The sequence below is a fragment of the Saccoglossus kowalevskii genome, chromosome 16, assembly GCF_978046115.1.
Source record: "Saccoglossus kowalevskii chromosome 16, keSacKowa6.1, whole genome shotgun sequence".
NCBI classification, from domain to species: Eukaryota; Metazoa; Hemichordata; class Enteropneusta; family Harrimaniidae; genus Saccoglossus; species Saccoglossus kowalevskii.
Window position 1 is genome coordinate 18389199 of NC_140656.1, and position 14773 is coordinate 18403971.

The following is a 14773-nucleotide window of genomic DNA, read 5'->3' on the forward strand; positions in this document are numbered from 1 at the left end:
TCACTAATTGTATTCAGTAGTGACAATTTCGCAATGCTTTAACGGCTTGAGACACATCCATGGTAATCAAGTAATCGTGCCAACGGCTGTAGCAATTGGCTGATTGCATGTTTACTCCGCCAGGCCTTAAAGCTTTGTTGAAGTTTTGTGTAATGAACAAATGTGTATTTTTAGGGAGCGAACCTGGCATCTCTACGTGTGAGTGTAATTTGCCAAGCTAATCAAAGTTCCCCATACACTACCTAAGTTCGTAAAACCTTACACACATACAGTCATGGGGTGTGTTGTCGCTAGAGGGCGTGTATTAGAAAAATCGATTATCGCTTACTCGCAAACGTGCCACAGGTCGAACCCGTCCACCCAGTTGTACACGCGCAGAAAAACCTATCGTGATTACTGCTAGTGAAACACGTGCCTCCATTCAGACAAGGATTGGAAATACACGGCGTTGCAGTAACTGGAATGAAAACAAAGACAAAACAATCAATAACAAGTTCATAGACACACACATGTATCTCAAGTAAAACATCAAGTCATGGTTTAGTTGATGTGGAAGCTACAACTGCAATAGGGAGTTGAATTCCGGTCATCATTATTTTTCTACTGCAGGTGACGTCACACCCACTATATTTAGAGATAATGAAATATCTTGATTTGCAGCATTTGTGCATATTTATAATATAGACAAATTGTCTAGATCAATTGCATATTAATAAAGGTTCCCTAAAAACAGAGAATTGAATATATCGGCACAAAATTAACAAATCTGATAGAAGTCTACCCAAGAGTTTTTTTGTCGGGTATCAGGGCAACCGACCTAGCGGGTTTCGGGGTCGGAAATTCAATTATTCAATGGATATACGATGAAAATTCACCTATGGGAATAGCTGCACTTTAATAAAATATCATGCTTTTAATTTGTTGCCATGGGCTTTGTAGCGGTTGTTGGGGACACGTTCACTTAACACCCCTGAGCAATGCAGTTGATATCCGTTTAGTGGTAAAATGTATAAACAATATTCAAAATGTACTTTAACTGTTTCAGATAAAATTAAAAAAATAGTAAGTTATAATAAAATAGAAAATTCCTAAGCCATACAACGCGTACCAGGAACCCATCACATTGTATTGTACCAAGTTTCGTTGAAATTTGTACTTGCACTATTGAGAAATCGGTGTACAGGGGCGTTCATTTGCGCAAAATGGACTGAAAAGTGTTAATTGGGCGATATATTGCAGTTCAATTTAACAAATTTGTAACTCCGAGACACTGTACATTCACAGAAATGTCGAGTATTGCTTAAGCCACAAGTATGGCGAAATAGAACATTATGTTGTGTGGGGGCGCCACGTACCCAATACATGACAATGTATACTAAGATGAACGTGAGTTAATTTATATCAACAAACGACTCTGTTACGATGTGTGTGTTTCAGGTGTATGTATATATTTTGATACTCTGTCGCCATGGCGACCTGAATCCATGAAGCGAATAGATAGATTGAAATGTTATTGCATGTGATGTGTGGTTATTGGTGTACAAATGTGCGATGAAAAGAAGATGAAATCAACCATTTACACTCCAGAACACTTTATTAGTATTTGAGGAGTACAACTGATTAGTATGAATTTATGTAAACATGTAAAGTGATGAAATTAAATCCCAGTGACAATGTATTTTTCAGTGGATACTTACGTTCTGCGCAGGTATTGCCGGTATAAGGTTCTGCGCAGGCGCACACAAAAGATGTACCACTAACTGAACACGTACCCCCGTTTAGGCAAGGATTTGGATAACATGCAGCAGTTACTAGAAATTCAGAAATAATATTGAATCACATAAATCAGAAAACAAGAATACATTTCACACTACAGGCGACGTAATATATGTGAAAGAGATGGATTAAATATGAATATACATTAGTGATTTAGAGACTTTTAGTATTACGTAATGCACAGTTCCGCCTTTCATATCCTTTAAAGGGCGGCAGCCGTCGTGCCGCGTACTGTTCGATAGCGACGTATACCACGCGTTTAAAATACATTGTTTATTTACATGAAATTCGAACACGCGCTGCGCGACGACCACCGCGCTTTAATGTTATAACACCTACCGACGACAAGGGGTAGTAGCAAAACCTTTGAATAAAACTTTTTTTGTTGTAATACCAAGTATAATAGTGTTCATGCTATACAAGATGACCAACAATTAAATGCATGCAAATACAGAAAACGCATTGCCGTTAACTACACATTGCGTCGACTCTGTGATCTGATCATGCTTTAATGAGTGACCAATATTGGGTTGACAAGACTCGATAATAACATCTATTTTTTAATGGGAACGAGATTGAAGATGGCAGCTACTGTCACTTTACATTAGCATATATTCATACATCATAAACACAACACACTGAGCTCCTGGATACTGATCACCATTACAATATTACTTAATAATTATAATTTTAGCGCCATGCAGCTTCCTTCAAAACCTATGATGCCATATTTGAGTTGTGATGTGCATGCAAGTGCCGTGCAGTTACGTATGACACTGTGACAACTTTAAGTGGTGTATAATATGCATCACTAGAAACCAATTACCCTCCACGATCAATATCTGGCTGTCAATCATTTTTATTCACGTGCATCATTATTCGACATACCATTACAAGTGGGACCGGCCCACGTACTCAAACATGTGCAAATGAAACCGTCGGTATCAATGGATGTACAGGCACCTCCGTTCTGACATGGGTTTGGGTCGCAATAATCAGCTGATAGTATGAAAAGAAAACATCGATGCGCAAGTATTATTAGCGCATCAGAACAGCGACTGTGCTAGAAGCAACGTTCAAGAATGTTCGTGGTAGTAGTCACACAAAGAGAACAACTATGTGTGAAACGATATGAAATGATAATGAATTTTATGAAATGATAATGAATTTATTATGTTAATAACGCTACACTTAATACTAATGATATCGCATGCCAATCGCATCACAGTCATATCGCACCGCATCACATCACATATGAACAATATTATCTGCAGCAGAAATAATCAAAGTTCCGTTTTAAAAACAACGGCCACGGTAATGTACATCCACATATGTTAGCATATTACAAATAATGTTTCCCATGTGTGATATAGGTGGTATATATAACTTACTTATTGAGTTTTCACAAAACGTGCCTGTGAACGAGTCTGCACATCGGCAACTGTAACCATCCCCAAATTGTAAGCACGTTGCGCCATTTTGACATTGATGCTGGCTGCACGGGTTGTTAGCTAATACAAATCAAAATCACATGTTACAGTATATAATGGAATGCCTAACATACTAATTACAAATTCAACACGCCAATGCATACAAAACAAACAAACAGTTGACAAATGTGCCACACTGCATAGTAAAATAATGATATATAGGCCTGGACCTCATGGTTCACATAAAATAACGCCAGATGTTTCGAAAAGAGTGAGTACATTCAGCGCCACATGTGACACACACCATATATTATTCATAATCAAGTCATAATCAAATGGTTTGCGTTGGAAAAATATATGTTGTCTGTGCAAAAAGCACCGAATTCATATATACATGTATATGTATATAGATGTTAATGGCAGCTGTTATTACGTAATCGGGATTTTTTAAGGCTAACTCTTCGTGCTCTTAAAACATATATAGATTTAAGGATGATGCCAATATTTCTATGCCATCTGTGATAACATTATTTTTTTGTACTTTCCTTAATCTACATTCAGTTCGTTTGTGTACATTTTGAAACCAATATGACTGAAACACATGAAATAAATCGACCAAATCACTTAAAAATAAATAAAAATGATTGTATTGTTATGATGCCCTGATTTATGTATTTGCATACTTAATCAATCATTCAACAAATGTAAACAAGCTTACTGGCATAACCCGCATCTGTTGTTTTGTTTTGTTATTTGAACGCACAATATGTAATGAATGGTATATGTAAATCGGCATTTTTGAACTTTCTGACCTGAAAATTCAAAATAATAGAGGTCAGCATTGCCTTAACCAATTTATCTGAAATTCTCGCATCTGTCCTGACACATATTTGGTAATATAGTATTTTGTATTGACAGTTTTTACTTTATATTCTTTTGATGAAAACTTAATTCGTTTAAGTGAAACATATTTGGAAAACTCAAACAAAACCATTGTTTTATTCGAAAATAAATATAATTTTCAGAATCTTCAGAATTACAATGTTAAAAGATACTTTATAATATGTGGATGATGAAATGTAATCTTCATTGGGAAACATACACTGTATTTGATTTTAAGTGTAAACGATGATGGATCTCATCCTTAAAATGACTGCATAAAATATTTGGTATGTCAAACTTATAGCGGTATGTAGTGAACAGTTAAATAGTAAATGCGCATATAACCATTGGAAGGTCCCGGATAATGTTGCACTCCGGCTAACGTCTCGGATGAAGGTAATATGTTTCAGACGTGATGTTCTACCTTGTGCTGTGTTTTGTACCAACCAGTGCATTACATACTTGTTTGTGTTTGACATTGGTCACCAGTATATGACGATGGGCACGTACAGGAATACGATGTTCCACTGGGACGACAAGTTCCACCGTTTAGACATGGACTGAGATCACACACTGTGAACAAATAATAGATTAGTTTGCACGTAAAATGTATTTATTTGACTCAGTGGTTTTGACTTCTGGTAAACGGGTTTGCCACCGAGGCAAATCTTAATCAAGTCGGTTCATTCGAACCTAGACTACATAGATATATGTTGTTTGTGATGACTACTACTGTTTTGGTGGCGCGCCGTGAGTGTCACGCGGTACGTGGCGGGTCTTCTTGCAGTGGTGAGTTCGAATGCTGCGTTCTACGGCACGTTGAAACACAACTGTTGAATTAGGGTATGTTTGTTTGCATTCACAATTTATAATTTAAAAGAAAATTGTTATTTGTTGAAAAATAACATTAATGTGCTATAAGCATCATTTACAGGGTATGGCCAAAAAAAGATATTTTACTAGACGGAAAGCGGCAATTATCTGAAAAATATATAACTTGATGGTGCTACCGACATTCATAGATAGCTTTAATCCTATGACCTTTACAAAATTGAAATAAAATGTAAGGGACATTAAATATGTTATCACAAACTTGAAACAATGTATGCAATAGTATTGTGTAACCGGTAATTGTGAAAATTACCGTTGGTATGCGTATAGAGTGCATTTCGTTATGAATTATTTTTAATATATTTCTGAATTTACTTGTCAAAATAAATTTTTCCCCCAAACATTTTGAAAACGTCTTTATCGTAGTGCTGAAAGTTTCCGAGGACAATTTACATGAGACAACATCATCTAGATAGATATAGATATGTCGACAACGTTCTCTGACGAAACAGTTGCATAATATTTAAAAACAATAAGAATAGATGGGCAACCTAATTAAATCAAACAAACCCAACCACGAGACTGATCGCATACACTATACAGTGGTTGATATCACGTAGGCGTATTAGTGAACAGATAAAACGATGTTTATTTCAAAACAAACCATCTGTCTACGCCAGTTATGATACAAACACCGATGAACGGTAAAAAACAGCTTTATTGATGAGCAACAACAATGGCGGACGACCCGTCATGCACAGCGCCACTAAAGGTGCGCACACAACTATAAATACGAGCCGCTGGTGAACTATAAATACTAGCCACTAGCGCTAGTGAGCGAATATCGTGAGTTCACTATTCGAGTCAATTACTTAACACATTAACCAATCAACCAATTTGAAATCAGTCTGGCATATGAAAGGCGTCTGTGTGTCGTAATTGATAAGTATAGCCTGACGTACTGAATTTCCCGGTGATATGCTTCCATATTAATGATTACTAAAATACCTACATTGAATAATGGTATTTTTTAAATTGCCTTTCCATGTTATTGGAGTGTGGAATGAAAGCGTCACTTTCGCAACCTTCTGCACGTCATCAATATTGAGAAACCCCACTCGGATGTGAGCGGATGTGGTTTCTTTGTCGACCGACCATCATGCATTCGGAGTGTTATTTAGTTTTTGAGGAACGTGAATGTATCATTGATGAGAGCCCAACCCACGGCAAAAAGTGTTATTGTTAATTATGGAAACCATACAGGGCACGTAATTACTCGCATTGTCGATTCACAGGGGTGGCATATTATTGCTTAAAATCACAAATGTTTTTAAAACTTATATTTGGGTTTACAAAAAAAATTACTTTTATATAAATAAATAAATAAATAAATTAAGTGAAGTATTGAATTACAGTAATGATATATAGATACATAGTAGGTGCATAAACACGAACTACAATATCGTGATGTGATAGAAGCCTAGATGACTAATTGTTTTTAATTTGCTAAAAAACTGTCTAGCAGGTCTTCCATACTTAGATTTTACTTCATAAAATGAGTTGATCACAAGGGAGATATTTATTAATCATCTTTAATTTTCGCAGAGTTAAATTATAGATGTTTTGGGGGAACTAGTTAATATATTATGCACGAACTGAATACGTAAATTGCAATTAACGTTCTCACCTAGAAATGTTTCGCAGGTATTTCCCGAGTACGGAGATGGGCACGAACATGAATACGATGTTCCGCTAATCGAGCACATTCCGCCATTTAGACACGGACTGGGATTGCAGGCATTCGTGCCTGAAAATGAAACAAGAATACAGAGGAAGTTAATTTTTGAGCGTATCAATCCCAAATCAAACACCACAAAAGATGTTTTGTTGTATATATGGGTTCAATTTCCAGCGAAATAATCATGTAAAAGAATAATAATCAGTGTACTACGTTATATTGAATAATATTTACTTGATATTCTTTCTGCGATAGGGGTCAGTACTCTGACCGTGTTACTTAAAGCGCGGTAGTCGTCGCGCTGCGCATGTGCGAGATATATGGGTCTCATATAAACAAAGATGTCGACTTTGACTGTTGCGCAGATCAACGAGTACGAACTGACCACAGTCAGCTGGCGCACACGTGATAATAAAATAAATACGATATTTACTATATGGGGGCCGCCATCTTGAATGACGCATAAAACTATTATTTAGTTTTATTTAGTTTTTAGTCTCTTATTTAGTTTTATGCGTCATTCAAGATGGCGGCCCCCATATAGTAGATATCGTATTTATTTTATTATCACGTGTGCGCCAGCTGACTGTGGAACTGACACAATTCAAAGCTTGAATTAGGTAATTTGCATGTAATTGGAAGGTATCGAAGGAGTCACCAGCGGTAATCAGTGCAAGTCCCGCACAGGTCAAACCTCATACTTGTGATTTCCATTTGAACAGCGCATTGGATTGTGGGAAAATCAATGTTTATCAACACAAATGTCGAACATGCGCAGCGCGACGACTATCGCGCTTTGACGTATTACAAGTCTGTTACTGAAATCAATCTATCAATATACCATTATTTCGCCCTCTAATGACGAAGCTCTTCTGTGACGCAATGGGTGCACGGAACGCCGTTCACAGCGTCCATTTTGTTTTGCGGTCGTTCGTCAATAATATACATTTTTTAAAGATTTGCTCGACTACACATCCAAACATACCCAGCTACATCATTTTTGCGTCAAAGCTAAGCTACGTCGCTAGAGAACGCGACATGAGAAAGGTTGACGTTCTCACCTAAATAGGTTTGACAGTTATTTCCCGTGTACGAAGAGGAGCAAGAACACAAATACGTTGACGATCCGCTGATTGAGCATGTACCGCCATTTTGACAAGGATTGGGGTAGCAGACGTTCGAGGCTAAGAATGAAACAAAAATACATCGAAAACAATTAAATGTCGACAAAAACTCGAAACGTGATAGGGCAAGAAGCCAATGACCACAATAATCAGCTAATGTGTAATAAATACATAACTGCCGACGCAAACATACGGGTTCCACATAAAGAAGATGGCGAACGATTTAGCTAACACAATGTTCAGGAGTAAAGGCCACGTTTCTAATGAAATTATTCGTAATTCTGTACAATTTTAAGTCTATTATTTCGTTCTGCAACATCTTTAACAATCAGTAAGAAGCATTGTACCTTTCCAATTCTGAACCCCATGCAAAAAGAAGTTTTAACTCACCCATGATTTCGCAGTATTCCCCAACGTATGGGGTAACACACGAGCACAGGAATAATGTACTGAAAACGCTGCACGTTCCGCCATTTTGGCAAGGGTTCGAGCTACACGGGGTTGTTGCTGAAAAGGTGAATTTTACATGTCAAGTGGTAGTAATTATATAATAGCTCCATGCATTATACTATTATGAGTTGATCAGTTGGTTGCTACAGCGACTGTAGTAATAAACAAACAAAACGAACGTTTATCTCACTACACCAATAGCGGGCGTTGAACATGCGGGACAGTTTTGTATACACCACCATTCTGGATATTAAATTAAAAATTATTATTTGAAAAGTGTTTTAAACTCTAAACTTTGCCATAAACGGAACTTGAACTACACGGAATTCTAACCTACACACAGATAGTGTCCTTATTTCTTTTATAACTACATATTGTACACGTTCTATTGTAATTGAAATATTGAGACTATTACGCATTCATATTCTATATAAATACTAAAATAATATATAGTAGTATTCCAAAACATCATTATAATATATGCACTCACAAATAACGGTTTGACAGAAGGAGCCCTCGTAGCCAGACGGACAGCTGCATCGATATGAAGCACCACTGAGTAAACAGGTACCTCCATTCCGACATGGATTTGGGGAACAGGCCACCGGGTCTAGAAAAAATGGACGTATTCAAACAAATAAACAGACAGAAAATCGTTGAACCGATTACGAATGTATACAACACACAATTATTCCTAATATGGGAAGTACAACAACGTACTTTGCTGTATTACGACTTTCCTATTAGTGACGCCCTCTCGTTACGAACGTTTCGTTGACGTCATGCGTTCATGACGTAGATGCGTTCAAAGCGACATTTCATTTAGAGTATAATAAAATCTCAAAACATTAATATTACTGACAAACAACTACAAACCAGAAAAAAAAAAAGGTAAGCTGAATAGAACTTTTCTTCACACATTACGTCACATAAACACTTCGCCGCCAAGGAGCGCAATTTATCGAAAAGGGTGTATTAAACGGTGAAACTTCACCCTAACATACTAGAAATGTGCAGTATACAAAATCGAACATGGCGTGACGGTGGCGCAATTATGTATACTCACTTATCATCGTTTCACAGAGTACGCCGGTATAAAGCGACGTACAGCTGCAGACGTACGTGCTGGACGACAAAGTGACGAGACAAGTGGCGCCATTCATGCATGGATTCGGAAAACACGCACTGGAGCCTGTAAGGTAAAGTGAAAACCATCTTTACGAACCACAATCGCTGTGAAAAATGCACATTCACTTCGCAATCTTATAAAACATGCAATGGCGAATGAGATAATAAAACGTAATTATGAGGTCACTGCCACTTTAAAGCGTGTTGGCGAACGTAGATAAATACGCTGCTAATTAAACGGGAAACATTTAAAGCGGGAGGGTCTTCACCTGCGCACGCGCGGGAATTGAGTCCCAAGCGACGATAACAACACACGCCAAAAACGCAAATGTTCATGGGTAGACGCTAGTTTGTAAACAATGACACGCTATGACAGACGACGAGTCCCCGCTTTAAAGTGGGAACATTATGTAAAACATCTGCGTAAAACGATTTGGCACATGTAATCAAAATAACGGTCCGTATATATATATGGACTTCAAACAGAAGAATTGATTTATGTGTAGGGTCCAATTCGCCGCTACTCAGATTGAGATGCAAACAATTTCATTACATATGCACTACTATAGATCACAAAGAATACGAGAAGTGTACTCACCCACGTACACTGAGCATAGGTCACCTGACCAAGATGTTGGACATGCGCAACTGAAACCTGTTGACGTCAGCGAACACACGCCGCCATTCTCACATGGATTTGGACTGCAGAAACCTGTAGTATAGTAAAGTTTAACAATTGCGAATTTGATAATTCTGATAAATAATTTGACAATTGGGTCAAGCACAAAAGTTATTTCAATGATATGTTTCAAGCAGACATTCACTTGCGATTGACGTTTATTAATATCAAGATGTTTACGGGCGCTTTAATTGTATAGTAAAACACCTGTCGTAGTATACCAATATTTCGCCTGATGGCTAAATTCTATGTCGTACACAATAACCTACTAGTACGCGTCGTATTGCCTAACACGGATGGGGAGTAATCCCCATGGCAACACTAGTTTTCATTTATAAAGCTATAATTCAAAAATGCTACGAACAAGGAAGATAATTCCAAAATGTTCACGTGCCAGCGATCTCTTTAACTGTTGTTATGTTAGCTATTATATAGTGATTATGACTAGTCTATGTTGAAGGCACTCGGTTGCGCTTCCCTAATAATTACGATGCCTCCTTATATTGCAGTCGGCATTCCATTCACGTCCTACTGCTACCAACATTTACGCAGTAATTTCCTGCCAATTACATGAACACATTGGTAACATATTTGTTACGGTACTGAACGTTCACTCTCATTTCCTGACAGTCATTGATGATCAAAGGACGCTGTAATTAAACTTGTCGTGATATTTTATTTGTTTACGTCACAAAATTTTTTTTAAATTCCACTAAACGTTTAAGTGACTCGAAAAAGTCATACTGCAATTTCCGCAATACGTCATTTGTTTTAGTGAATCGAATTGATGGTCGTCTTTGTAAGCTTGACATACACATCACGTGTAGTCCGTTATATAAATTTCAAATGCGTTTTTTTTTTTTTTTAAATTATTTTTTGTGCCAGGCGACAGTTCCGGACATTCAGTGTCACTGTTGTCTCCCCTGACTTTTTTTTGTATGTGCAAATTGCAAGTGCTAGTGACGACACCGAGTGCATTTTGCCACAGGAGTCATGTTTGGGACTACATGACAGGGTTGTGTGGCCATCTCTCTGTCAAATGGCAATTTGTAATGCGCTATCCTGGCGTCAACCTGGCCCGGTCGAACACAAGCACCTGCGGACCTTAACCAAGGTTCCCCCAAAGTCGAATTCGTTAGTGAATGAATCTCGGCCAGTGGAATTGGCCTTCCCATTGAGTCTGTGGTACACTCACCCAGGGTAGGGGTCGACCCTTTTGATGTTCAGCCTAAGGTAGGATTTGAACTTGTGTCTACCGATCATGAGTCTGATGCGACAACCACTATGCTACCAGTGACCAAATTTCCAAATTTTAGTATTGGTCTTTAACAAATGTAATTAATCTTCATAATCAAGTTATGCCGATACATTAGGTAAGTTTTTTTTTTAGTTTATTAAATGTCTCACGAATACCATAGATTAATATTAATCCACGGCGTTCCATTAAATCCTAACGGATCTATTGTTTCTGTGACCATTATTTATACCAAGTATAATTCCTATAGCTATCTGTTGTTTTCCGCAGTGAATAGAACAATTAATTTAAAAACGAGAAGACCTAAATGTATTGGTGTTCGCAAGTCGTATTTGAAACCCAAACGAGTAGCGCTTGTCATTTAAACAATGTAATAAGTGTGTCTTCGAAACGATGTATAACACTATTTGTTTGCAAGAATAAACTACAGGCCTTCACATATATGCATACTAACACGTTTAGAAGAAGTTATGCAAATTTTGTCATACACCACAATAGCTAAATATTAGCATAAAATAAACATACGGTAACCTGTTACCCATCAGGTTCAGTTGTAAATGTTTTAAAACAAGAAATCATATATTACCTCCTGAGTAAGTGCAGTGATAATTTTATGTTGGAATGTGATAAATGAATAAACAAATAAATTATTTTAATAAGCTATTAAGCAAATAAAAACAATTTAATAAACAAGCAACATGGCTAGCAAACAAATAAACGCACAAGTAAAGGCAAGCACAACACAAAGAAACAAAAACAAGCAAGCAAATAAAATAAATAAATGAATAATCAAACAAATAAATAAATAAATAAATAAATAAATAAATAAATAAATAAATAAATAAATAAATAAATAAATAAATAAATAAATAAATAAATAAATAAATAAATAAATAAATAAATAAATAAATAGTTTTTTTTTAATAAATGCCAACTATAGCAAATCATATATAATCAGTATGCTGGGTAATATTATCAATTATTTTCTCAAAACTTATATCATTTCACCAATGTAATATATATGCTCGAATCGGAGATTGGGCGGACTGTCAAACATGTCACTTTAAATTACAGTGGGTTCCGCTATTTCTATAACACTTTGAGTAAGATCTCCAGTAAAGTGATCAATGATAGCACAATATAGGTCTTGTTTCTAGATATAAATATAAAAACGGCTGCGATAACCGAACGCGCGTCGCGATGGCAAAGACATATGTTAATTGTCACACACGTGATTTCAGTATTTGCACATACGCTGACTGTCGCTGTTTAAATGCAGCACAATAACTATTATATATCTTTTTATTTAACCGGTAAAGGCCAAAAAAATGTAAAATTCCGTACGTTTCAAATTAGCAACCAAGGCATTCAGCGCATATCAAAACATTTGTCGTGTTTGGAATTACAAAGGAAACACAGGAGTCCATCTGCCATGTTATAAAATAGGTAACAAAGAACTGCAAAGTTGCCACCAGTAACGTGAGAAAGATATTCGCCGCATCTACAAACAATTCATTCACTGCCATTGCATTCAGTGATCTATCAATGGAATATGGTACATACCATTTATCATATAGGCTCAACTATTTGTATATGTCACATATGAGAAGATTTAATCTGCTTTTACATATTTTGATATATATATATATGATGCAATAGCTAATAATGAAAATGAGGGTATCAATCATTACGCGACATTGCTGTCTTTTGCCGGCATGCTATAATTATTGGACAATTTAGACTATGTAGGTCAGATGATTACATAAATATTGCCATGTAGGTCAAAAACAGGTCGACTTCGTGCGTGCTCATTCAATGCAATACTAATAGCTAATATTACTATACATCGTATGCAAATTTACTATCACGAAAATGTGCATACCTAAGTATATAAAACACATCACGCATGACATACACCTTTCCTAGCAACGAGTTTGTGCGGTGCTTGATATCGCATGATGATGGTTGGTTCACCCGGACATACCATACGTGTTATGAGAATAGTATGCGTAACATATATCCTTCCGCCATACCGCAAGTAAAACTAAGTCCCAGGTGGTTTCCGTCTATTCACTGCTATTAGAAGACTCTACTTACTTGACTGGGTTCCACAAAATGGTCCCTCCCATCCAGGTTGACAGAAACAAGTGTACCCAAACGTAGTTGATTGACATAGACCTCCGTTCAGGCATTGGTTGACTTTGCAGTGATTAATTTCTAGTAGGTAATTAATAAGATATATGTCGTGCGTTAATGCATGGTAGTTATTCCAAAAAAGAATGCTTGCCTTCCAAGTTAATGCATTCCGTTGTACATATATATTATCCCATATACCAGTTCAGTGTAACAAAGTGGTTTTATAATTTCTATATATATCTCCCAATTATGCAATTGATTGGTCTATGAATGCGATTTAACTTTTGACAACACAAAATACGTCAATATCTCAATATGTTTGTGGTTTTACACAATATCATTTAGTTATTAAGAATTATATTATTTCGGAGTATTCTGGTAGTTTTAGATGTTAGCAAAAACACGTTTGTAATATAAAGCCGCACATAACCGAGACGTCTTTTCAATTTTTTCCAACCTCAACCTCTCCGAGCACAAACATTTGTTTTACCCATCTCACGTTCAAGTGTGTTGATTTGTCATTGATTGTGAAATGGTCACGGCCAGCATTGACTGAAAAATTACTATTACCATGTTACAAATTCATTCTCGATCCTGTAAATATAGTAATGGTTATAAAATAATCGCAATAGGGAAAACCAATAGTTATCTGTATGCTGTACAAATGTACCAGATGATTTATGATGTCTTGAAAACACGCTCACAACTTACGATCATTGTGTTATATTTTAGCCTTTGTAAGTTTCCAAAGGTTCGGAGCAAGTGAACATTACTATACGAATTAAATACATTTATTTGTGTCACTTGTGAAACTACTTCTATCCAATCAACTGTACAGTTTATCAAGTTGAAGTTCGTGAACATTTAAAGGTCAGTGCTAGCAATCCCTCTATTCTCACTACAACATATGCGTCTTAATTTACAACAAAACCAGTGGAAAATAACTTAAGGTAGAGATGCAGTTTACCTGACAGGTATTTTAATTAGTTATATATATATAACTAATATATATATATATTTTCGGAAAGCTTAATGCATGAATTTTAAAGTTTTGTTAGTATTTTATTTTTATGGACACTGTAGTTTGAAATATGCACAAAAATGTGCTTTTTTGGTCAAAAGTGATTTAAAAAAAATAGCTTCTAAACCATGCTTCTGTTTCCTGTTAAAATTGGTTTATGGGTACATCTGTTTACTATGAAAATAGTGCCGTCTTGAAAACTGTCTACCAGTTATCAATTTTGTAGGGCGGCAGCTCCAATTTCACTACTTCAAGTTTATGCATAAATTAACACCCAGGTTAGTTGTCTGTACGATTGTTGTAACACTATTCAACTTAAAACA

General features: G+C 36.4%; 1 protein-coding gene across 3 annotated transcripts in view; it reads right to left on the reverse strand.

The window, feature by feature from the left end:
* LOC102805654 (uncharacterized) overlaps positions 1-14773 on the reverse strand; it is a 35035-nt gene that overhangs the window by 14425 nt on the left and 5837 nt on the right. For all 3 annotated transcript variants that reach the window (XM_085491157.1, XM_085491156.1, XM_085491155.1), the window contains exons 3-13: positions 13391-13510; positions 9958-10071; positions 9298-9423; positions 8722-8841; positions 8172-8288; positions 7719-7841; positions 6607-6726; positions 4551-4661; positions 3168-3287; positions 1698-1811; positions 329-457 (exon numbers count right to left, since the gene is read on the reverse strand). In XM_085491157.1, coding sequence (XP_085347283.1) covers positions 329-457; positions 1698-1811; positions 3168-3287; positions 4551-4661; positions 6607-6726; positions 7719-7841; positions 8172-8288; positions 8722-8841; positions 9298-9423; positions 9958-10071; positions 13391-13510 — 1314 coding nt within the window. The remainder of the gene's footprint in view (positions 1-328; positions 458-1697; positions 1812-3167; positions 3288-4550; positions 4662-6606; positions 6727-7718; positions 7842-8171; positions 8289-8721; positions 8842-9297; positions 9424-9957; positions 10072-13390; positions 13511-14773) is intronic.